At 58.5% G+C, this 25363-nt stretch overlaps 1 protein-coding gene across 1 annotated transcript; it reads right to left on the bottom strand.

The window, feature by feature from the left end:
- Window positions 1-1545: 1545 nt before the first annotated feature.
- SEMA7A (semaphorin 7A (JohnMiltonHagen blood group)) lies at window positions 1546-24629 on the bottom strand. Its single transcript, XM_060618065.3, has 14 exons — window positions 24394-24629; window positions 11060-11211; window positions 10480-10521; window positions 10063-10155; window positions 9756-9840; window positions 9526-9636; window positions 8724-8863; window positions 7964-8148; window positions 7008-7116; window positions 6724-6922; window positions 4167-4294; window positions 3812-3966; window positions 3545-3606; window positions 1546-3236 (listed from the first exon to the last, which is right to left on the bottom strand). The coding sequence occupies exons 1-14, from the start codon at window positions 24560-24562 to the stop codon at window positions 2875-2877; spliced, it is 1992 nt and encodes a 663-aa protein (XP_060474048.2). The 5' UTR covers window positions 24563-24629; the 3' UTR covers window positions 1546-2874.
- Between the last annotated feature and the right edge of the window lie 734 nt (window positions 24630-25363).

Raw genomic sequence — 25363 nt, 5'->3', positions numbered from 1 at the left:
TAAGGAGAATGAGTCTCAGGGAAGGCAAGGTCTGCCCAGGATCACGAGCGTGACGGCAGACCCACGTCTCTACACCCAGCCCAGAGCTCTTCCAGATCCCCCCAAACTCCCAGACTCCTGGCCCGAGCACCTGCTGTTGCCTTGGTCATTCTGGGAAGGCTGGGTATGGGGAGGAAAGAACCAGGCAGAATCTTCAGTGGGGGACTGGCCCAGGAAAGCACAGGGGAGGCTGACAGGGAGGGGGTGCCATGGGTGAGGGTGATTCCAGTTCTGCGGGTGTCCGCCAGAGCCACCCAGAGGCTGGGCTCAGACTCAGAGAGGGGAACTGCCCCAAATCTGCCACATTCCTCTTGCCAGCAGTTACTGTTCAGGAAAATCTCCCAGCAAACCCCAAAGGGTCTGGGTCCTGGCCACAGGGGTAGGCCAGAAAGGAACAAAGGGGAGGAGAGGCCTCTGGGGGATTGCAAGGTTCCTCTCCGCGTCCCTCCATCTAGCGCAGCCCCATTCCTGGTCCTGCCCTAGCCCACTACCTCCCTGAACAGCCTCCTAACTCCCCTCCCTGCCACTCACCCCATCCCTTCTCATGCACCCTTCTGAGTTCTGAAACCTACGTGCTTTACCTTGGAGGGAGCTCAAGTTTCTTTTTTTTTTAATTTTTTTTTTTTTTCAACGTTTTTTTATTTATTTTTGGGACAGAGAGAGACAGAGCATGAACGGGGGAGGGGCAGAGAGAGAAGGAGACACAGAATCGGAAAGAGGCTCCAGGCTCCGAGCTGTCAGCCCAGAGCCTGACGCGGGGCTCGAACTCACGGACCGCGAGATCGTGACCTGGCTGAAGTCGGACGCTTAACCGACTGCGCCACCCAGGCGCCCCGAGGGAGCTCAAGTTTCTAAGGCACAGACCCCACCCCAGCCCTGGTCACTGCCCTGGGGGTTGAAAAGCCAAACTCTGGGGCTAGCACATAAACCCCGCACCCCGCCACCAGTGTCCCCTTGCTCGCCAGCCTTCCCCTCTGCACATATGCCCTGCCTGGCAGGCCAGCCCGGAGGAAGTACCTCGTCCCCACTCAGGCACCACCTGCCGCCACCCTCCGGCTTCCTGCACACACACTTCTATCACCACACATTCATCCCACCGGGTCTCATTTGATCAGCTCTCCCTCCCAGCGTGGGCCCCCTGAAGGCAGGAAGGCCTGAGGCGGTTTCTAGCCTGGCTAGGCCAGGCCTCTCAGGGGAAGTGGTGGGAGGTAGAGGCAGGGGGGTGGAGGTGGGGGTGGGGTGGGGTGGGGAGAAAGGCCAGCTCCCCAGGTATGAACAGAGGAGCTGGCGTGCAGAAGCCGCCTGGCTTCCCGTCAACAGCTTTGCAGGCAGCACACCACGGCCCAGGAGATGTGGGTGCACACCCCACCCCTGTCTCTCGCTAGCTAGGTCTCTAATGGCAGAAACAGCGAGTGTGTGTGATGAGGAGGTGGCGAGTCATAAACAGGAGCCCCCCACCCTTGTCCCCCAACCGGGATGGCTTTACAAGCAAGAAGCAGGCACAGGTAAATAAATAGCTTGTTTATTAGTAATATGTTACATTATTAAAGTGCATTGAGAAGAGATGCAGGGGCCAAAGCTGGAAGGCCGCCGGCCCCAGGCCCTGCCCTGGGCTGGCCAGACACAGCCAGAGAAGGGCCCAGCTCTCTGTTGAAATCCACGGACAGGGCTGGGGGCAGAGCCGTGCACCTGGAGAGCTTGGCCCAGGCTGTCCCCACCGGAATTCACAGTTTAGCCTAAGTTATAACATGTCCTGAGCTGAAGGTGGGAGACTAGGAGCATGGAAGCACAGCCCCTGGGGAAGGGGGCTGAGGGGAGGGGAGGGGGCCCCCCCACCCCCCAGCCCCCAATGCCAAGGGCAGAGTCCTGGAACCTCCCCCTGAGGACCCGGCTCCTCCTTCTATATGAATGTGGTGAACCTAGGGCTCAGTTTCTCCTTCATTTTCCCCTGTCTCCCTCACCCGACCCCCTCCCATAACCGCCCCACACTGGGGACTGGGACCATGCCCCCCTCAGACTGGGATCCCAGGGCAGAGCCAGCTCATGCCACTCTCCTCGAACCCATGCCTGTCCCTAGACTCTTATCCCATCCCCGGAGCCTCAGACTGGGACCCCCCCCACCCCAGCCCATTCCTTTCCCCAGTCCCTCCCTGTCCCACCCCACCCCCAGCATGTAGTTTTGGTATTTTCATACAGATGCAGTCAGAATTAGCTATACATGAAATAAGCCTAACATAAAAATAGAGCTTTTTCCGTCCTTCTGTCCGGAAAGCAAACATCCTTCAATAAACATGCAAGACGGCTGCCTAGTGGGACCCAGGGCTGGTGAGGGAGCCGTAGAAGGCAGCCCTGGGCCTACAAGAACAGCAGCTACCCCCAGCCATGGCAGGAGGGAGGAGGAGGGGGCAGTTTGCGTATAGAGAGTCCGATGGACTCGGGCCTCAGCCCCAAGGTCCAGAGCCTGGGGCCCAGCTTCCCTTTCCAAATCCCGTTCTGGCCCGTGGACTCTTGGGCTGGGAACATCACTGCATTTAGTCAAGTCTGAGGAGGAGTTTTTGAAAAGTAATCTCCAGAAGGTAAAATCTTAGGTCACCAATGCCCCAGCTTCACAGTCAGCGCCTTCACTCTGTGGCCCCCGCCACCCGTGCCTGCTCAGGCCCGGCAGCCGCCTGCGGCTGGCCATCTCCAGGCCTGGTGTCCTTCATCAGGTTATGCAGTCCGCCTGGAAGAAGCATCGGGCAAGGAGCTCGCCGGGCCCAGCCGGCTCTGGATGGGAAACTTTTCTAGTATCTCTGAGGCTGCAGGAGCCTGTGCCATGCCCAGCCCCAGGGGACCTTAGTGGACCAGCAGGCCGAGAGTGAGCGTGGGCAGGATGCCCAGCCAGAGGGAGGCGGCCAGGGCCCGGGCCCGACCCAGCAGGTGCTCGGCCATGGCGCCGTCATCGGGCAGCAGCTCCCAGTGCTGAGCCTCACGGAGGTAGGAGCCCTCCTGGGCCTCGCAGTGGTAGTGGCCATACTGTCGGGCTGTGAGGTTCTCGATGAACAGGATGCAGTTGGGGCTCTGATGGCCCGGCTCGCAGCTCTGCTCCACGTTCTCCTCGTGGCGCCATGAGTAGGTGGCATGACGGGACTCCATGGGGCAGCTCAGGTAGTAACGAGAGTTCCGAGCCAGGGAAACCTTCTGCAGTGGGGCCCTGTCTGGAGTGGGACGGGGGAGGCAGCTGTGAGGAGAGGCCGAGGGCTCCCAGGGCAGACTGTATCCTCCTCTGCTGGCTGGGCCTCCAGGGCCAAGGCTTCTAAATGAACACAGTGCCAATCTCCTCCCCACTCTCCCCTGCCTCCCTCACCATCCCCCTCTCAACAACCACCCTCCCATACGACAGGGCCCCCTCTCCAGGACTGTCCTGCCCCATCTGCCTGGGGCCCCCAGGGCCAGGCCATGTCTCTCTCAGACAGGGCTGTGCCACCCTCAGCAGATTGGGGCCCAGCAGGGCCAGATCAGGTACCTGGCTTTGGGTTGGGGCATTCTTTGTGTGGCTCAGCTGGATTAATGGACTGCAGCACCGGCCTGGAGTTGGAAGGGGAAGAGAAAGCTGAGTGGACAGGAGGCCTCGGGTCTGGCCCCCCATCCCTGTCCTCGTTCCCCACCACCCCCCCCCCCCCCCACTCAGAGGAGGTTGTGGCCCAGCACTGAAGCCTCCTGCAGCCCACTGACGCTACCCCCACTCCTATGTCCACCTCCTCCCAGGAACAAGGGGTCCTGGCCAACGTACCCTTGGGAGCTGTAGATGGAGACACAGCGGCCCTGGTCCCAGCCACAGTAGGGGTCTCGGGCCATGAGGCAGCCATGACAGCCCCCGCCGTAGACCTCACACAGGTCCAGGGGCACCTGGCTCACCTCCCACTGGGAGCTCACATACAGCTTCCGCTAGAAGAAGAACACAACTCGGGTCAGGCCAGGGCCCCCAGCCCCAACAGAGTTCTAAGTCCCCAGGCTACCCTCCAGGCTCTGAGCCCTGGGGCCCAGAGGCTCTTAAAAGGACACGCAAATCACATGCAAAGGAGCTCTGTCCTCAGCTGGCCATCGCTGGGTAGCTCCATAGGATACAGTGGGGTGGGGAGGCTCACCCGCTCAGCGTCCAGCGACATGGCCTGGATGGCGGCCGGGTGGTGAAAGGGCTGGATCTCCATGATGTTGAAGGCAAGGCTGCGTTCCCGCTCCCCCGACTCCACCACCTTGTGGATGGTGCCCCTGTCTGTGGGCGAGGGGCAGAGGGTCAGCGGGCTGGTGGGCAGGAGATCCCCAGAGCCAGGCAGCCTCCCTCTAGGCTGCGCCAACCCGGATAGTCGGTGGAGGAGGGCTGGGAAGTCATGGCTCAGGCGAGGGTCACAGGACTGGGCTGGGGTGAAGCGGGGAGAGGGTGACTGGGAGCCTGAGGGCAGCTCTGAAAGCTTCCAAATCTGGGCCACAGAGGCCATCCCAGGAGGCCCAAAGCTCTACCAGTCCACAGGGGCACAGAGCCGACTGTCCTACAGGCACAGCCCCGAGAGCCTAAATCCCGTGGGTGGGAGCCCATGCGCATTAGCATTTCGGTTGTTGAATCCTCCACACCCTTAAGAGGTGGGTATTATCCTCCCAGTTCAAAAAGGAGGAAATGAGGCTCAGAGAGGCTGAGCAACTTGCTCAAGGTCACACAGGTGGTGACCAGAACCCAGAGGCATCAGAACCCCACCCCTCAGCTCCTTCTATGATTCCCCTGTTTCCTGGACTCTTTGGGGATGTTTTCTTTAAATAAACTTTTCATTTCGGAGTAATTTTAGCTTTACAGAAAAGCTGCAAAAATAGTACAGACTTCCCGAATACCCTTCACCCAGTTTCCCCTAACGTTACCGTCTTATGTAATTGTGGTACATTTGTCACAATGGAGCAATCGACACTGAGACATTACTATTACCTCAACTACAGACTTTATTTGGATTTCTTGGGTTTTTCCACTAATGTCCTTTGTCCGTTCCAGGATCCAATCCAGGACTCCACATTGTATTTAATCTTAGGGGATTTTTTTTTTTAATTTTTATAAAATCTTAGATCTAAAAAGGGCCAGGCCGCCTGCCTCTGAGGCCACGCTCTCTCCATTCATACCTGTCAGGGACTAATGGGCATCCTGACCCCCGGGCCCTCCCGTTCCCACCTCACCCGCTGTCCCAGTTTCTAGAATAGCCTACCTCCCCCATTCCTCCCTCCCAATTTCCCAGGGCATCACTTGCCCCAAAAAAGCAGTCAGATGATGGGATGATTGCTTGCCTAGGATTCTCCTTTATGTGTCTATGGCCCCCCTCCGCAGGCTCTGAGATGTGGCCAGACGCTCCTCTGTCCTGACAAGCCCCCAGTCTTGCCACTGCCTTTGCACACACTGCCTGCTGCAGCCCCATAACTGCCTCCCACAGCTTCTCCCAAATGGGTGAGCCTCCTGCTCTCTGCAGAGGGCTCAGAAAGTTCTATTTCTCATCTGGCCCTAATCCTTCCTGCTGCAGGATCCAACATGGCATCTCTCCAATGGCCCTCACACCAAGACCTCATCACTCACGTGCGCTCACCTCCCAGGTCTGCAGGAAGGGAGCCCACAGCCAACCTGGCTTTCCTGGTCCTGGCTCCTGCTCCCATGCCTGTGTTGTGTGACCCTTCCTATCCGACACCCCAATGCCCTGCCATCGCCTGGCTGACCACAGCAGCTAGGCCAGCTGCCGAGCAGAGCAAGGACAGGGGCCCATGGGTGCAGCCAGGATGAATGGAGGAGTAAAGAAGTGGGGTCTCAGGACCCAGAAGCCGGACCCCTTGGGGAATTCCTTTCCTGGAGGCCTCTAGGAGTCAAACAACCAATAAGGCCACCATGGCCCTGAGAAGGCCACAGAGTGAAACAATAGCAGGAAGCCACATTGAGGGGGAGATGTGAATAACTGAGGGGTGGGTGCCTGAGGCCCTGACTGCTAGGCTCCTGGGGGGAGACACTGCCCTTTCTCACAGCACCACCACTCAGTCTCAAGGAAAGCCTGTGGCCCCACCAACACTGATCTCCATGCTTTCTCCCAGCAGCCCCCTTTGCCCACAGCCTGGGAGCAAGAAGCTACCAAAAACTCAGCTCAGAGCTGGCTCAGCAGAAAACTGCCCCCCGGGGAAGCCCCCTCTGTGGTCCTCTGCAAAGCCTCCGCTGTCTGGAAGCCCCTCCTCACGGCTCACTAAATTCTTGGCATCCCACATCAAATGTTTCCTCTCACCTGCATGGTCCCCAAGACAAGGAGAGAGTTTGATTTCCTCCTTCTGCCTAGCAGAGGCCCACAGGATCCCAGTGACCAGGTCCTTCCTCCTGACTTTCCATTTCTCTTCCTACCCCCTTCCCCGGGTCAGACATCTGGACCAAAGCTACGCCCAGCTTTGCTCGGTCTTGCTACATTTCTGCCTCTGAATCCCCACGCTTGTTCTCCTCCCATCCTAGGATACCCTCTCCTCTTCCCTTTGCCCCCACCTCCCCTCCACAGCCACACACACTGACACCTGACAGCTCCTGGTCACTCAATTCTTCCTTCCAAGTATAAAGTTCCAACCAGATGCCAGTGATATCATTCCCTATACGTTTCATATCCGTTTTTACAAAGCAGGCCAGAAGGTCCTGGGGTAGCCCCTCACCTGTGGTTAGGTAAAGCACGTGGAAGGTCTCCCCACGGCTGGCCTGCATGCGGTGGACAACCACTTTCTGGTAGTGGTACTTTGAGTGGAACAGTGGCGTCTTCAAAGGCCCCATGGGCTCCACTCTCTGTGCCACCTCAGGGTGACTGTCAGCCACCTGGAAGGTCTCCGTGGGTATGGGCTGCCGGTCTGGGAGACACTGGGCAAGGAGAGCAGGTCCAGGTTAGTCAAGTGGCTGGGGGGGCGGGGCTGGGGCCTGGGCCATGGTGGGCGTCACAGCTTACCTTGCCAGGCCGAGGGTTGGGAAGGCTCGAATGGTAGCCCTTGAGTGAGGAAGTACGAAAGACCTTGTCAATGTCACCCAGGGAGTACACACAGACAGCTGAGTAGTTCCTGGGGGGACACAGAGACCGCCTCACTGGAGGGCCCAGGACCCACCCACCCTCATTGACCCAGGCCAGCCCAGCAAGCCCGGGGCCTGAGAGTTATGAAACACCAGAGAAGGAAGGAGGAAACGAGAGAGGAAGGGGGAAGGGAGAGAGGGAAGTTTAACCAAATTTCTCTCTGTCACAATCTAATCGCCCAACCTGTGGTCTGTCACAGAATCACTGAGTTCAGAGGCTAACCCCAGGGCAGGAGAAATCCCAACATACGCATTCCTGTTAGGTGATTCGCCAACCTCTCTGGACACAGCTAAAGCACACTGATGCCCAACGGGGCCACAGGCCCGTCCCCTTCCCAGCCTGGCTGGGTCTACCTGCCCAGGGGCAACAGAGCAAGGTTTTGGCCTCCCCACCCTGTCCCCCAACTCTCCTCACAATCACCTGACACTTTTGCCTGCCTTGTTTTCAATCAATGAGAGTGATTAAGAGGTGTGAATTATCAGGCGCAGGCAATGCCTGAGCAGGTGTGATAGCACCCAGCACCTAAGAGGCCTCAGCAGCCTCTTCCCAGCGCCCAGCACCCACTCTGAGCACATAGCTGGTGGACACACAGGCACAGGCGCAGTCACGAGCACGCACATGGCATGTGCGCGCACACCCGTCGTATACAGACTCACAAACACACCAGTGCACGCACCTCCCTGAACACTGGCTATCCCCCACCCCATGCCCAGCAACGGCCCTGTCCCTTGAACCTGGAGTCCCCACTCGTGCCACATCAGCCTTCTCCTCAGCAGAGCCCAAGCCTCTTAACCAACGCCAGCTCCAGCCCCAGCCCCAGCATGAAGGTCACTCACCAAGGGTTGGAGAAAACACCATAGACTCTCGTGTCCCTCCACTGGCCATTAGGGTCAGGGAGCAGAAAGACGTCCTGCAGCCTGTTGAAGTTCTTGTTGGTGGTGACATCGCTGCACACCAGCATGGCTTTCAGGAAGGTGTTCCACTTGGAGACCGACAGTGAACTCTCGCCGCCCTGGTCCCCCTGAAAGGGTGAGGAAGAGGAGGCCCTCAGCACCTGCCCACGATGCTGCACACACCCGAGGCACCTGCCACCAGGAATGCCAGCGCCCAGGCTTCAGAGGAGGAAAGAGAGCTCTGAAAGGGGCCAGGACCTGCCAGGGGACAAGGCACAGGTGCCTCTCCTCTCAGGCCAGGTCCTTGGGCCAGGCTGCAGCCGATCCAGGGCACAGGGCCAGCAACGGGGACCTGCAGGGTAAGGGTGCCAGGTCCCCGTAGAACAGATTGGCACCTTCACACAGGTGAAACAAACACGTGTAAACACACGTTCATACTCACGAACACACTCAAACACATCCGGCATGAATACAGACATTTGCACACCACCACACATGCACGAGACCCCCTCTTTGCCCACGTACAGATGCATGGGCCTTCTCGTGCACACACATTTGCTCCCACAATCCCACTCCCAGACTCACTCGCACATTTCACGCACTCCTTTATGGAAACACGTGTGCACACCTGACCCAGGCATGTATTCCCTTGCTCCTGTTCAGGCTCAGACACACACTCTTGCCCACTTGGCCACACACTCACCCTGCATAGCTGGGCCACACGGGACACATTGAGAGGAGCCTCAGGGTTCTTGTCGGGATTGTCCTCTCGGAAGAAGTAGTAGATCTTGTCATCATAGGCCTGGTCTTGGTGCACAATGGTAGCCTTGATGAACTGGGGGTCTGCCAGAGACACAGATGAATGGATGTGAGGCTGGGAGCCTGCCCAGAGGACCCATCCCGACTCTGTGCGCACGCACACACACACACACACACACACACACACACACACACACCTAGTCTCTACAAACAAACCCAGAGCAAATCAGACCTAGACTAAAACTCAGAACATCAGGTCCAACAGCCCAAGGGGCCTGAGACTCTGCACCCCCACCCCACACTTGTTTTGCCCTCTTCCACAAAGATGTCATCGGCCCAGGAGCAATGACTTCATGCCTAGGGACTGGGGGGAGGTCCCTGGGGGCCCCTATGTCACTTCTGCCTAATTGGCAGAGCCCTAATGAGAAGGAGGAGGTGTGGCCCTGACATGAGCTCAGCAGAGGGATACGCTATGGCTCTTGGGAACCCCGTGCTGGGTCTGCAGCTTCCTCTGTTTTGCTCCCAATGTGTTGGGCCCACCCTGACTCCACACCATTGTCTCTGTTGGTCCCCTGCTCCCTTAAAGACAACCTCCTCAGCTCTGGGTACCTGCCCCCCGTTTCTTGAGCAGGCTGTGGCCCAGCAGCCCTTGGGGAGCCCTCCTATGGAAACTGAGGGCTCTCCATCTGCTGCCCTGGGCATTCACACCCCTTCAGCCCCCACAGCCCAGCCACAGCCCGACTCACTCTGCATAACGGTATCACTGGTATACAGCTCAATCTCGCCCTGGATGCGACGGAACCGAGGGATCTTCCCGTTGAACTCCTGCTTCCGGATTGTGGAGTACACTTCGTCCCCTGGGCATGGTGGGAGGGGCATGGGTAAGGGCAGACAGCTCCTAGAAGTCCCTCCTCCGAACCTGGGCCACTGGACACAGAGCTGACCACCCTCCCCCAGCCCAAGGCAGCTGCCCTACCATCAAACAGAACCAGCGAGTTCTCATCTGGGCTGAAGGGGGCATAGCCTCTCTTTTCGCCAAGCGACTCCACGGTGCCGTTCACCTGGGGGAGACGAAGGAGGGTCAGACAGCACATGATGCCATGGCCACCGCTTCCTGTGGGCGCCAGCTTCCCAGCCACGATCCCCATCCTCCCAGGGATTTGATACAAAGTGAGGCCAGCCTCAGAGTCCCCCCCCCCCCAGCTCCTTCCCAACGTGGTGGGGGCAGAAGCCCACCCAGACGAGGGTGAGCTGACCAAGTGCACGGGGAGGGGCCTTCTCACCAGGCTCCAACAGCTGGGGCGCCGGGCATTGGTGCCACAGATGAGCAGCCCCTCACCCTTCCTCTCCAAGAGCGTGATGTAGTTCTCACAGTCCTGCCCGAGCAAAAGGGAAAGAGAGATGTTGGTTGGAGGCCCGGCAGGCCCAGCACTAGGACCCTCAGTCTTGGGGCAGGAGGCTTCGGATCTGAGCAGAGGAGGTGCCACTGACTCCAATGCCCCAAGAACAGCAAGGACACAGGGGCCTTGGTGAAGAAGCATGTCTCCCTTCAGAATTGGGAATCCTGGGGCAGGGCTACCTCTCGCCTCCCAGACTGTGGCTCCTGAGGCAGGGCCATGCCTCCTTCCCCAGACTCTCAGGGACTCCTGTCCCTTTTCCAAGGGGTCAGCCTCCCCTCTGTACTCTTCTCCCTCACTCACCCGCTTGTCCAGGCAGGACCCCTTCGTGGAGCCAATGTTCACCTGGAGGGGAGGGGAAAGCATTAGGCCATTCTGCCAAGGCAACATGCCTGTGTGTGCTTTCTATGCATCCTCAGGACGAGCTCGTTTTATAGATGAGCAACTAGGGTGAGTGATTTACCCAAGATCACACAGGCTATTTGCCCTGATACCCGAGCCAAAGCCCAGAGCTCACAGGCCAGCCCAGAGATCTCAGAAGATAGGGGCCATAGGGTTCTGGAGCCCTGGAGTCCTGACTGGGTCTCCCCCATCAGCACTACTCACTTGGCCTGGGAGGTTAGCTCCAGGCTTTTCTCCACACTACCCCAACACCCACACCAATCTGGACTACCTTTAGGGAGCCTCTCGCAGGGACCATATATGGAACATAATGGGGGGGAGACCTGTTCAGGAAGAGATGCTAGCTCCCCCGGATTCCCTGAGGCCCTTCACCAAGGACAGAGGGGAGATGAGAGAAATGGGGCTGGGAGGGAAGGAGGAAGGGGCTCAGCTCTGTCCCTGGAGCCAGCAGAGGGGTCCAGGCAGAGGGGTCTAGGCTCACCGTGCGCATGGAGGCATTCTTGCCCTCGGGGAAGTCGAAGAAATAGACCTTGCCACGTCCACCCACCCACACGGAGGAGCTGCCGGGCTCGTGGAAAAGCACCGTGTGAGGTTCAGCCAGGCCAAAGTCCACCCAGTCCTGCCCTGCGCGGCCTGAAGGGGAGGCAATTGGCAGAAACATTGAGGCTGGGCCCTGGACAGGAAGAACCCCAACCCTCCCCACCCTGCCAGGCGTATCAGCACCTGCATGGCAGCTAGTGTTTGGGTCTGGGCTGGGGCAGTACCAGGACTCAGAGCCACGAGTGGGAGAAGTGAGGGATCCCCTGCTGGGGTCCAGCAACCAGCTGTCCTCACCTCAAAGCCAAGGCCCCTGTCCTACAATATGTGTAACCTCAGGATGAGGGCAGGATTTAGGGACTCCTGGGGAGAAAAAACACCGCCCACACTCACCACGCACATACACAGGCACACGCACACACAGTCGGCTCTTCCTGGGAAGCTGGGCTCTGGCAGGAGGAACCAGGGCTCCCCGTCTCTGCCGCCAGGACAGAGCAAGCAGCCACCTCCTTCCCCTGCAGGTAGCTGGGCCTCTAAGCAACCCACTTAGAGTCAAGGTTCCCAGGGATCACTCTGGTCAGAGCCCGAACCCCTCCTTTGGGAAGCCCTCTGCAACTCCTTCCCGCCCACCCAGCCCCTTAGTGAGCCGGTCAACTTAGATCAGAGCTAGAAAGGAATCTGAATGTCCACTCCTTCCCATGTTTACAGATGGGAAAATGGAAGTCCAAAAAGAGGCAGCCCAAGGTCACACGGTCGGTAGCAGGCGCTGAACTAGAGCCCACGCTGCTGCCCCCAACTGGGCTCTGTGGCCTGGCCTGCTCTGGTCTGGTTTCACAGGGCTGCCAGCTCACCCCGGTGGGGAGAGATCAGCCCTCTCTCCCCAGCAACTCCGGGACAGGGAGCCCTTCACAGGGCACAGTAAGCAGAAGGGCTGACCGGGACACTTTTGCCCAAAAAAGAAACTGTCTGTAGCCACTGCCTCCAGGGAGGAGACGTCTCATCTCCGGTGACATTGCTGAGGTTGTCCTGGTTGCAGGGCTAAATTACAGGGATGGGACAGCCTGTGGCTGTGCCCCCAGCAATCAGCCACAGCTAGTATCTCCCCACCTCTGACCAGCTCTAGGCCTCACCCCAGAGCGCGGCCTGACCACTGTTTATTCAGCTGCAGCAATTTCAGGAGCAGCCAGCTTACCCAAGACCCTGAAGCAGGATGCACCACAGTCCCACAGGAGAGGACAGCCATTTCCCTGAGTCTGCCCCCACCCCCGAGCGTTCTTGCTGCCAACCAGCCATTCCTACCGATTCTGCCTTCAACGGGGGTGCACCCTGTGACCCATACCTTCGTTGCCTTTCCCTAAGCTACCTCCCTGCTCGGTCAAATCATCCCTGGAAGTGGGATATTCTCTGTCTTCACCTCAGCTGTGGCCTGGCTCACAGCACAGAGGCGGAAACTCGGCCCCTGGGGGGCACACTAGTCCAAGGTCACACCAGGAGGGAAGACAAGCTGCCTTATCCAGACAGTATTGGCTGGGGTGGGGGTGGGGGGGTACATTCAGAGAGATGCAACACCGTGGGCCACAGAGAAGTGCTGAGCTCACAGCTCTCAGGTTCCCCTGGCTCTCCTGGGGCACCCCACACACAGCCAGAGCAGCTCAGCACATCAGGCCTCATCGTACCCCAGGCTCACCCCTTCAGCCCCAGCTGTGCAGGGCAGGGCTGAGACCCCAGCTCTGCACTGGGTTGTGGGGACGTGATGCTGGCCAAGGCTCATGGCTGGCAGGTCTCAGCCCCCGGGCTCCCCCGCCTTTTCAGTTGGGGTAAAATTAAAGTGCTGGGGTCAGCTCTCTGGCTCCCCTTTTACCGGCAGCCAGCCAGAGATCCAGACGGTCTGCAGCCACCGCCCCCCCCCCCCCCCCGCCCCCACTTCCCTAGCCAGCTATGGCCAGGGAAGGCTGCTTGTCTGCGTCTGGAGACAGGCTGGGCCCTGAGAGTCCAAGCCCCTGGAATCCTACCCCTCAAGCCACATTGGCCTCAGAGGAGGGGACTGCAAGGCCAATCACAGCTCTAGTGGTTGGGAAAGAGGCACCCGAGTGGCCCCTGAGGGACAGCTCTTGTCTGGGGATCACGGTCCTGCCGTGGGGAATTTAGTCTGATGGGGGAAAGAAAGCCCTGCCCTGGGGAGTCAAGCCTGATGGGAGATGCATGGCCCAGCCCTGGAAAGCAAGGCCTGAGGGGGAGATCCGGCCCTACACCAAAATCCAGCCACAGAAGTGAGATGGCCACACCAAAGCAAGCCTCCCCAGATCTCATGCAAAACTGTTCTGGGACAGAACTCAGGACTGCTCACAAAGTACTTTTGAGGACACAATGGGAGGGAGGGTGAGGGCTGCCCGCAGCTGGGTGCAGCACCAGGCCCAGGGCAGTCCTGCACAGATCTGCAAGCCTGCGTCCCATTCCCTTTAAATCCTGGCTGCAGCAGCCGGGGTTGGGGGGAAGCAAGGGACTACTCGCCCCATTTTGCAGAAGAACAAACAGGGGCTGGCAGCATTGCCTCCCTTGACCCCCTGGCTCCTACCCCTCCCCAGTCTGCGCCTGGCGATGTGTATGGGGAGGACGGCACCAGCTCGAGGCCTTGGCCCATTCTCCACCCCTGCCCCAGCCTGGCTCCCGCACTGCCCGAGGCCCTCAAAGGGCCTGATTGTGCCCGGGAAGTGTCTGAGCGGCAGCAGCTCGATGAATACATGAAAGGAAGCTTTGTTCAGGTCACAGGAGCGGGGGCTGGGGGCTCAGGGGCAGGAGGGCTGCCTGGAAGTGAAGGTAGCACTAAGCCTTCACAGCCAGGACCCATGGCCCGATGGCACCATCACAGAGAGCTGGGTCAAGGAGGGGGCGGCATTCAAGGCTCCGCCCATGCAGGGGTTGAGCAAGCCCAGAGGTTGCCCCTAAAAAGACCCAGCCAAGTGAGCAAGTGTCACATCCTTAAATGCATCTTTTTGCTTCCCAGTGAATCCATAGGGCTGGGGGAGGCAGATCAAAGCTACATGGGTCAGGAACAGGCAGGAAGAGAATTCCAGACAAGGGAACCAGCTGAGCAAAGGTGGGGAGGCTGACTGAATGGTGGGTACATAGACCAAAAGGTCCAGAACGTGATGTGGAGGGGAGGTACGGAAGCCCAAGGATACTGCCCATCAGTCTCCACTGCTGCCTTCTCCTCCCTTGGAGCAGGGCTAGGGTTGCAGGGCCAAGCTGGGGAAACCTCCCCTCCTCCAGCATCCCCCACCTCCTTTCTCTCCCTGCCTGACCAGCCCCCTCTGCTTCCCATCCTGGATGTCTAAAAGGAGCACCGTCTGGCACCGTGTCTCCCCCCTCACTCCCCGGCCTGACGCATTAGTGGCTGACTAAGTGGTAGCTAAAAGCTCCCAGAATAACCAGGGGTTCAGGCAGGTGAGGGGGCTAGGGGCACATGGAGAGGGCATGGCCCCAAAGGTGGGCCAGGCACCCACCCCATCCTTTCTCCTTCTGGACCCTCAGAAAGCCCCCTGAGTCCCCTCCCTCCTCACAGTGGCAGGAGCTGCAAGGCCCAGCCCCGGCCAGAAAGGAGGGTCAAGGAGATAGCTGGGGGTGGGAGACAAGATGCTGTTGGCAAGAATCAGACCTGACTGCTCTTGGAGCCACCACCCTCCTACCGCAGTCCCAGTGGCCCATGGGCTGGGGCAAGTCCGGGGTTCACACGCGCTGAGTTTTCCTAAAGCAGGCTGGCCTGGAGAGGTACTGCTCCTCCTCTCCTTCACTCTGTGTGTTGTCACCATCTGGTCCCCACTGTCCCCATATCCTCATTGCCTATGAAAGACGGGGGCAGCCCAAGGGGACGGTAGAATTGGGGCTGGAATGTATGGGATGTTGCTGTCCATGAAGGGAGCAACAAGGCAGGGACAGCCTTCCAACCTGACCCACTGACCCAAAGGGCCTTGAATGCTAACCTCAGGGAGCCTTTTGAAAGTGGGCATTGAGGCAGGCTCTGAGAATGGCAGGAATGTGGGCACGCAGCAGGGAATGCCTGAGTCAGGCAGCCTGGGGGGCCAGGGCACGGAGCAGGAGCCAGGCCAACCTCTGACTGGGGACCCAGCCACATCCTCCCACGACGGCACCCCACCCTGCATTGTCAGGCCCACCTCACACCCTCGCATACCACACACACGTGGCTGAGAAAGAGGAGGGAGTCCTCCTCCCCACATGCAGTCCAAGAATTAGCATGCAGCCTCTCCACCCTTTGCAACCCATACCCCACAGGTCAAGGTGGAAGAGAGAGGATCTGAACAATCACTGGGCTGAGAGGGCACAGAGGCCAGACACATGGCAAGGAGGGCAGAGGTAGGGCCAGGCTACAGCCCAGGGCTTCCGGTGCCCATCACCAGCTCCAGCCCTCCAGGACCACAGCCCGGACCTCCCTGAGAGCCTCTTGATTTACAAAACACTGTATATTGCTTCTTCCTACTTCCCTGGGTCATTTCCTGCTCCCCATCCTTCCCTCCCTGACCACCAGGTGAAAACTTGCTAACCTGATAACTGAAGGGAATCACCCACTCGCCCACTTTCCAGGTGAGCCCTGATCTCTCGGGAGCCTTTAGTAATCCAGGCCTCAAACCCTAAGGAGTGACTAATGGGGAAACTCAGCACTGCGTCAGATCAGCGGAGGGAAACTCTTCCACTGGGATGAGTGCAAATGAACAAGTGTTTCATCTCTGTTTCTCCAGATATGGCCAGGAATGAGGGCAGGAGAAGCCGTTCCTATCCACAAGCCCAGTTTCCAGGGTGGCCCCAGCCCATGCCAAGGAGCAGTGATGGTTGCTCTTGGAGATCTGGTAACACAGGACAGAGCAACGTTCCAGACAGCTGCCTGGCAGGCCCTTGAGGTGGTACTTAGCTCATGGCGGAGTGACAGGTCTGCCTGTCTTCATCAGCCATAGGAACAGTGAACTGTGTGCTGGGCTGAAGAGGCACATCCTCCCACCCACCAAGGTCAGCTGTGGCGGGGAGGGGAACATATCTCACGTGTGGGCTCAGCCCTGGCTCCAAGAAGCCTGTGCTCCCTTTGGAAGCCAGGTGGCTGATTGTGACCAGGGCCTTCCTGAGTTCAGTTTCCTTCTCTGTGAATTGAAGAGGTTGATACCTGCTACCATCTAGGTTTTATGACCCACTCATGGTTCTCAGGACAAATCACAAAACAGTCAGGGTTGAGTTCACAGGTCCTTTTGGGGAAGGTGGGATTATGAGTCCTGGAAAGGTCAGAGACAGCTTTTGGATGGAGGTGGGGGTAGCAGAAGAAGCCAACCTCACCTTCTGCCTCCATCAACTAGCCTGCCAAATTCCCCAACCACCCTGCAACGAAGGCAAGTCAAGTGTATGCACCCCCATTTTTTTAGTTACTTTTTTATTTGAGAGAGAGAGAGTGGAGAGGAGCAGGGGGGAGGGGGGGGGGTGCGGAATCCCAAGCAGGCTCCATGTTGAGCATGGAGCCTGATGAGGGGCTCGATATCATGACCTGAGCTGACAAAATCAAGAGTCAGGCGCTCAACCCACTGAGCCACCCAGGTGCCCCTGTACCATTTTATAGACAGGAAAACTAAGGCCCCTCCAAGCCGGCAAGGGCCATGCGCTCTCTGCACCACGCCGCTGTGCTCGAAGGGCCAGAGGCTTGGCTGGTGGGGAGACCAGCTGGGGCCAAGGCTTCAGGGGAAAGGGCAGTGTGGACAGCAAGCTGTGGGGGCGCCAGTCTGACACCAAAGCCTACGTGGAGCAGGGAGGAGGTTCCAAAGCCAGGGAAGTCAGGAAACCCAGGATGAACATCATGTCCTGTCCACCTTCCGCCTGCTCTTCAGCCCAGCAGGTTCCAAAAGCCCCAGAGTAAGGCCGAGGTCAACTATCCTTCAAAGGAGAGGATGGGCAGAGGCATAGGGCCTGCCCTTGGGCCCAGAGCCAGGGCAGAGGTGGGGGAGAGGGCAGAGATGGCTACATCACCCTAGCAGAGGGAGGCAGACACGATGGGAAGACTTGAGAAACAGAAGGTTCCCCAGCTTACTCTTAGCCTGGGCCAGTCGGGAGGGTGGGAGTGGGCAAAGAGCAAGGGCAGGCACCCAACAGAGCCAGTAAGGGAGAGCTGGCAGGGGCCGGCTGCCAGGGCTGCATTTCATCAGAAATCAGAATGTCAAAGGAGGAGAATGACAGTGATGGCAACAGTGATTTTCCTACCACCAAACTGTTCCACTGCATTTATTATGTGCCAGGCACTATTCTTAAGTGATTTGTAGATAAATTAGCTCACTTGGTCATCACTGAACTCTTAGAAGGTGGGATCTCTTACTACCCCCATTTTATAATGAGCTCAGCGAGACACAGAACTTGAGTAACCCGCCCAGGATCACACAGCTGTTAAGTGATGGAGGTTGACTCTCAGGCAGCTTGATTCTGGAATCTGTGCTTAAAGCACTGCGCTCCATAGAAGGGCCCTTGGAAGCTTCCAGGCCAGTGCCTCCCACACAAAAGAGAAGACTGGGGGGCAGAGAGGGTGGAGCCTGGTCAGAGGCCTCTTGACCCATGAAGGCCTGACCGCGATGCCCCAAAGAGAATGTAAGAGCGTGGGCGTGCAGACCCGAGGCACCAGGGATTAGGGGTGTGGGGTGAGGTGGTAGGGATCTGGGGGTGCAGCACAGCACTGAGTGCTGACCAGCATGACTAATTAGGAAGATAAATCTCTTGAGATCTCTACCCAAAATAGAAAGCACTGTCGAGCCTGAGGCAGACCACAGTGAAGGGCAGGATATGCTCATGAACCCTTCTTTATTATCTGTCCAGCCAGGTTCCTACCCAACCAGCACCAACCAAAAACACTCGCCTCCGCCCCTGACCCCTCAGCTCAAAAACCCACCATGACTCTCAACTGCCTACCCAGCAGGGCCCTCCCCCTCTACCTGGCAGTCAAGGCCCATCTCTGCTCATCTCTGCCAAGGCTCTTTCCCTCCTCCGCACCTTTGCTTGTGCTCTCCTTTACCTTGATTGCCCTTTCCCCTTCTGTCTGTGCACATGGTCTTTCCTGTCCTTGAACACCTGGTCTCAACCTCCCTGGCTTTAGGAAGTGTTCCCTACTGCTCCAGCCCTCACTGCTCTGTCCTCCCTCTGACCTTGTGCTATATACCATCTGGCACACACCATCTTCTCTCAGATCACCTGTCTGGTGGGATTTCACCTGGACTGTGGGGTCCTGAAGGTGAAGTCCAGGCTTCCTCTCGCTCTGTGGGCCCCGGGCCAAGCCAAGGCCAGGGCTGGGCAAGTAGGGACAGTTTAGATAGTAGGGAGGGGCAGACTGGGGTAGTAGGCCACGTCGGAGGAACTAACATCTTGGATGAAGCTCCTGAGCCACTGGCAGCGTGCTTAGTTTATCACAGTGACCTTCCTTCCTCACCAGGCTGGCTCAGAGCCCTGGGCCCAGCAGATAAACAACATGAGTGGTTCTCTGCGCCCCACCTTGCCCCCACCACATACACCTGCCCTTCGCTCTCAGTCTGGATCTTCCTCTCACCCCACACTGACCTGTCCTGCTCTCATCTCCTGTCACAGTCCGTGGCTACACCTACAGGCTCCAGATCTCCCAGGTGCCCTCCTAACCAGGCAGCAGGCCCACCTCTCCAGGCACCTGTGTGCTCCCCAAGGGCAAACCCAGGCCTTCTCCTGCTCTCTCCCCTAGAGAAGCTGCACAGACCTAGGCACGGGGGCAGGTGCTGGCTGCCTCCACAGTGAGGGCTGCCCCTGAGGGTGTTAGCACAGAGCCCGAGCCCCTGACTAGAAGCAAGGGGTGCAGGAGGCAGGGTAGGATCAGCCTAATCCCAGGCTGCCGTGACAGTTAAACCCAGATTAGCCCGTGACACAGATCAACCTGCCCTCAAGACCTGAGGCCCAGCTGCCCTGAGGAAAAGACCAGAGGAGGCACATCAAGCTGGCCCAATCTAAAGTCCTGAAGGGAAGATGGTCATGGCCAGTGGGGCTCCTGGGAGCAGAAAGCACTGGGGCCGGAAGAGTCTGGGCTCAGCCGAGCTGGCCGAGGAGCAAAGTGCTCAGTGAGCCCCAAGCCTGGGGAAAGAGCATGTAGACAGACAGACAAGTGAAGGGAGGCCAATAGCTGAGGCCAAGAGCAGGCTTGGGCAGAAGATACAGTCCTGGTCCCAGCTCTGCCTATGTCATTGGGTGACCTTGGGCCAGTCTCTGTCATCTCTGGCCTCAGTTTCCCCATCTGTGGAACACGTCAGGGAACGTGTGGATCTCTGACATTTGTCTTCTGATGTCCTAAGCTCTGCCCCATCAGGCTGTGTGGGTTGGGAGTCATTCAAGAAGTTTCCTTGGAGGAAGTGAGACAGAAATGACAGAAAGGAAGAGAATGGGGTGCTGGGACGGATGACAAGCAGGGCAGTGGCCCTGAGGCAGGAAAACATGGGCGCTGGGGAGCGGTGAGGAAAGATGTGTGGGAGACAAGGTAGGCATGGGGCCCGGCCACCACGCAGCACTGGGGAAAGCAGTTTCTCTGTCACTGTGTATTCGAGGTGAACTGTTCAGCGCATTAACGTGAAGGGATGGAGGGGCCTCACGGGGACAGACAGACGTGTCCAAAAAAGGAAATTAAGAGAAGGGGAAGCTTTCCGGCCCCCGAGCTGCCAACAGAGCAGAGGAAGTATGGTCAGTCTCTTGTGACATAGCCAGACGCCTATAGTGGCTGACATAAGGGACACAGGGCTGGGTGTGGAAGACAGGACGTCAGCTAGGGCCTCAGCTGTCAACTGTAGGGCCACCCACTCCCACCACTGCCCTCTGCGGGCTGCTGGACCCCTTCCCCTGGCTGAAGCCTCAGCTTACCACCTGCACATTAGGGGTCCTGACCCGACCCTCCACAAAGAAGGGTACCCAGTTCTCCCTGCTTCTCCTGGGTGCCCAGAATTCTGCCCCACACCTGCCACGTCCCCTATGCCCAATGACCTACCCCTGCTAAGGTGACCTTCTCCTGGAAGGGAAAGCTGGTCAGAGGAAGGGCATGCTGCCCTCAGCAACAGGGCCTAGATCTTCCCCACAGGGAGAGTCTCTGGTGAGGAACAGGCTGCCTCATCGGCAGAACCTGGGCAGTCAGGAGTTAGGCAGAAAGCTCTGGTCTCCCTGGACCCAGCCCTGGCTTCCCATCAGGGAGCTAGGACACTCGGGAGGCCTTCCCTGCCAGATCCCTCTTCCTGCTGGCTGTGTAAGGTCAAATGGCTCACTTCAGATGTCCCCTCCTGCAAGAAACCTTCCTGGAGCCCCCAAGCCCTGGCTAACTCACGTCTCCCTCCTGGAGACACCCACTCAGCTCCTCTCCTCTCCCTGGTCCTAGTTGCAAGTTTGTGAAATTATGTCACACCAGGTACTTCCTCCTGTCCCTCCCCTCCGAAGCTGGCTTCTACTTCTCCTGACATCCCAACTTACCACCTCTCCGGGGAAGCCCTCCTTGATTGGGCAGACTGGGTTAGGTACCTCCTCAACCCCCATAGTTGCCCTTTGTTACAGGCCCTGCCACATTTTATTGTAACTGAAGGCTGACCTGCCTGTCTGCCTCCCCATCTACCCTGAGAAATCTACAAACTTGTCTACTTTCTCATCCCTGGGTCCCTAAGCCCTGCCCTGGGACCAATACAAGGTTGGCCCCAGCAAATGTCAAATATGCTAAATTACTATGTCCACCCTGGAGACCACAAACCAATGAGCCACTTCCTCCAGCTGATTCACAGCCTTCAGCTCACAAGAGAAAAAGATAGGAAAGAACACAGAACTCAAGGATTTCCCCTGACTTCCCAGGTTTCAATTTCTCCTCACCGCTAAGGTTTGAACTGGCCACCAAAGCCTCTGCCCATCCCAGAGAATTCGCGCTCTGATAAATATAAGCTCCTCCCTCCTTCTGCCCACTTTGGACATTTGAGGAAACTGAGGCTCAGAAAAAGGCATGTACGTGCCCAAGGTCACACAAAAAACCAGGTCAGAGCTAGGACCAGAGTCAGGCTCCTGACCTCCCATCTCTTTTCTCCAAGCCGTATAGTCTTAAGCCCGTGCCAGCATCCACCCCACCCCAGCCTACTCTCAGAATCTTCACTATCCAGGACAGAGGGGCCACACAGCTTGGCAGGACGCTCCCGGTGACATCACCGTACATCTCTCCCAGCTCTCCCAGCTTAGGAAACCCCCCTCTCCTCCTGGGAATTGCCCCCCTTCCCTGGTTCTGCAGAGGGAGTTCACCTTGAAGGTGATGAGCATATCTAAGTCCCCAAGGGGGCAAGGATTTCCACTGGAAATGCTGATGCTTGGGGAGCCCCAGCTGTGACCTCATCTCCTGGAGGAGGTGACAACAACCCCCTGCCCTGGGGAGTCGCCCCATAATGGCTCCCCCAGCAGCCACCAAGTCAACAATAACATCCTGTTGTTTAATTGGACAAGGGAGAGCCCAGAACCAGCTGGGCAGGTGGAGATTGGAGACTGGGCACTGTTTCTCTCGTTTCATGCTGGCTCACCTCTGATCTTGGGGATCAGGACCTTCCTCGGCTTCTCCATCTCCTCCAAGCAGGATGGAACAGGAGAGGGGTGCACAGCTTACATAAGCATGCCAACACAATCTCCTCTAGCCCCTGCTTGCAGGGAGGTAAGGCTCACACCTGGCATCTGTGACCAGTTCATGTGTCAGTGATGCCCTCCGAGGACAATCTCCAGAGCCCTTCCTGATCTGGCAAGCTCTGAGGGTCAGAGACAGATGCAGAGTTCAAGGGAACCCAGCAGGTCAGTGCTGACACAGTCCTCTCTCTCCTGGCCAGGTCTTCATCAGGCTGAAGAGGCATCAGCCTTCCCAATAAGTGCAGGCTGGGAATCTCTCAGAACTCCCTGATTCTAATCTTTCCCTGAGGCTTAGGAGACCAAGCAACAAAAAATAAATGACAGAGAAGAACCCTCCGTATCCACTCCAGTCCTTGCACCTATCCTGGCTTAAAACTAAAACTCTAGTCTATGCTTCATTAAAAAAAACTGGCTCCAGAACTACCATTATCTTTGATCTAGTCATTCATGGAAGTCAGTTCCCACAGCACCCCAACCCCTGCAAGACAGGGACCTGGCCTACAGCAAAGGCTGGAGGGCCCTCTTCTCAGCCTACTCCCCTGTTTGCCCTGCCCAAACCCATTCCTGTCCGACTGCCATGTGTCACCCCACAGGAAATAGGAGACAGCTGTCAGCCAGGCATACCATCACCAGCTGGTGGGCCTGGGGGATAGGCGGATGGCAGGGTCCGTCTGGCCAGTGGGGCGCCTGGCACTGGTGCAGATGAGCAAAGACTGCCTTTGGACAAGATAGGTGAGGGGGTGGCAGATCCCAGTAGGGATCAATAGTGCATTATGAAGCAGAGGGCACGGCCAATGCGGGCCTCTGTGGTACAGTTGTGAACTGCGCGCAGGGGAGAGGTGGAGCTGGGCTGGGAGCTTTGCAAGTGGGTAAGAGGACTGAAAGCAGCTTTAAATAGCCCCAGGGTGGGGACTAAGTGCCCAAGATGTGGAGGTTCACATTAAGTGCTAAGATGTGGCTGCGCATTAAGTATAGGGGGAGGGGTCTTAGGAAGACTTGGGGCTAGGAACAAGCAGAGCCAAATGCAAGGGGTTGGGTGCAGGGGGGAGATTCCAGAACACTCAGATATGGCCATTTGCCCTTTTCAGAGTGCCCAAATGCTGTGCCGTCCAGGACAGCCAAGGGGACGGAGTCAAGGCAGGGATGCTGGCAATGCAGAGAAAGCCCGGGCTGGAGCTCATATGACTGAGGGGTGGGCAGGTGTCCACCATGAATAGGCGACCAGAGGTCCAGCTTCCTGCTCTACTCCTACCAGAAATACCTCTGGCTGGGTAGCAGAACTGGCCCCCAGAGTCCCTCCTTTATGGCCAAAAAATTGCCTAAATCCTCCTCCCCTCCCTAACTCAGAAATAGCACTGGTCCTGTGCCAGATCAGAGCCCCCAGTTTGCACTGTGAGCTCACACACTGCGGAGTGACCTTGGGCAAGTCACATTCCCCCCACTGCAGCTGCAGATCAGGCTACTTGTTTTGTGTGTGGGATTTTTTCCTCTCTCTGCTAAGAATACCTGCCCCAGATAATGCTCAGGCTCTGGCAATTCCTGCAAACCGCCTCAGGCATCAAAGGGCCCCCAGCAGGGCCAGACCAGACCAGTCCCCCAGTCCCCCAGCCCCCACTACGAGTCCACCACCACCACAGGGAGTCTGCAGTGCCGCCAAATTTGGAGGACAGAGCCCTGTCGGTCTAGGGGCGGGGAAGCATTTGTGTGCAATGCAGGGGAGGGGAGCTCAGTTCCTGGCAGCAGAAAGACTCAAACCCCACCTAAGCCGGCTTTCTGACCCATTGGACAGGGGTCTAAAGTGAGGCGCCCCTGGGGGAGACTCTGGTCCCCCAGTTCACATATCTATCGAGGCCTAAAAGCTGCACTCCCTCCCCAGATCCGCCACCTGGGGGTCCTAACGTCCGTGCCCCACCCAACGGGCACTGCCCCCCAAGCTGGCGCCGATTCCTGATGACAACTGCCACGTGCAGACAAGGGGGGAGCGGCCAGTCCTGGCATTGCAGAGGCAGCGCCCGGGTGCCCCAAGCCTCCGCACCGCACCTTGTCCCGGCTCGCCACTGGGTGTCCACCCCTTTACCCGGCCCGCGCTCAGGGCCGGGGCGGGGGCGGGGGCAGGCAGCGGGGTCTTTGTTCCCGCAGCCGGAGCGCAGCGGCGGCGGCAAGGGGTCCGCGCCCCCCTTGCCGGCCCAGCCTGCGCTGCGTGCGACAGCGGAGCCCGCAGCTCAAGAAGAGGAGACCTGGGTGGAGGTCCCGGCCGAAGAAAAGGTCCTGTACAGAGGTCCTAGCGCTGGAGGACCGAGAATGCCTCTCGGCCGAGAGAGGGGCCCTCTTCCTCCCCTGCGCCCCGGAGCTGCGGTTCCCGACTGGGGGCGGACTTGGAGCGACTTAGCCGGGGCTCCGGCCCCCGCCGCTCGCTCGCCGCAGCGTTACAGCCGCTCCAGCGTGCCAGCGCGCACACTCACACACTCACCCAGACCCACACGCTCCCCGCGGGGACAGCCCGGGACCCGCAGCGCAGCGCACGCACTCCCTCCGGTGCCGCACACTCTGCACCCACCCCGCGCGGCGTCCGTTCCCTTTCCTCACCGGCCGCGCGGCGCCACCTACCTTTCCAGACAGCGGAGATGCGGGGTCCGCTCCTCGGGTGGCCTTGGGTGGCGGCGGCAGTCCAGAGCAGCAGCAGCAGCTGCAGCAGGAGCCAAGACCGAGCCAGCCGGCCGGGAACGCGGGCGCGCGGGGCGCCGAGGGAGGCGCATCCGGGCGGAGGCGGTGTCATCCCGCAGCCCGGGAGCGACAGCGGCGAGCAGCCGAGACTGAGCCAGCGCCCGATCGCAGGCTGCTCCCAGTGCAAGGAGGCGGAGTCAAATTCCTGACCCTCCCTCCCCGCTTCCCCACCCCGCAGCCTTTCTCGCCTCCCTGCTGCCCAAGGGGGGCGCAGTGCCCGCAGCTAGGGAACCTTCGCCACCCTCTCCGGGGCAACTCCAAAGGGAGAATCCGGACCGCCAGGGACAAGACAGACGTGGACTTCTCTGATCGGTGGCAGGCCCTGTACCCTCTCTGGGCCTGAAATCCACTCCCCCATACCCCATGAAAGGGTTGGCCTAGAAGTCGGGAAGCATCTCTCCTAGGGCATGGACCAGGTAACTGCACTAATGGCCAGCTAAGTGGTTTGGCCCCTGAAAGCTGTGGTTCTCAGAGGACAGGCTAGCTTGAGTGTACACGTTTCCCTCGGAGACTATATGGAGGAGCAAGATGCTTTCCCCTGGGGGAAAACAGGCAGAGGAGTAGATGATCTGTGGGGAGCACTCAGCACCCCATCATTGCTCTGCCGTGAGAACGTGGAATTTTCATCTTGGCCTGACTCCCTCCCCTCTCCCTTCTCCTCCCTTTCCCAACCAGCAGCCTTCTGGGCTGCCTCCCCCCAGCCAGCTGGTGTATGCTCAGAAAATCCAAACTCATTTCCATGTGAGTGGAGGGGGATGTAATTAAGAAGTCCCCTTTCCCAAGTAGAGAGAGGGGAGCCTCCTGCATTCCCAGGACTCCTTGTCCTGGAGGCAGGGTCAGACCAGCTTTAGGG

This window comes from Panthera onca, chromosome B3, assembly GCF_046562875.1.
Source record: "Panthera onca isolate mPanOnc1 chromosome B3, mPanOnc1 haplotype 2, whole genome shotgun sequence".
In the NCBI taxonomy this organism is placed as follows: domain Eukaryota; kingdom Metazoa; phylum Chordata; class Mammalia; order Carnivora; family Felidae; genus Panthera; species Panthera onca.
This window is presented reverse-complemented; position numbering and strand designations above follow the sequence as displayed.

Coding starts and splice junctions, on each gene's coding strand:
- SEMA7A (XM_060618065.3), bottom strand. CDS start 24,562: ATGACACCGCCTCCGCCCGGATGCGCCTCCCTCGGCGCCCCGCGCGCC. Junction 10,522..11,059: donor AGAATGCCTCCATGCGCACG/GTGAGCCTAGAC, acceptor CCTCCCCTCCAG/GTGAACATTGGCTCCACGAA. Junction 8,149..8,723: donor GTGTGGCCCAGCTATGCAGG/GTGAGTGTGTGG, acceptor TCACCCTTTCAG/GGGGACCAGGGCGGCGAGAG.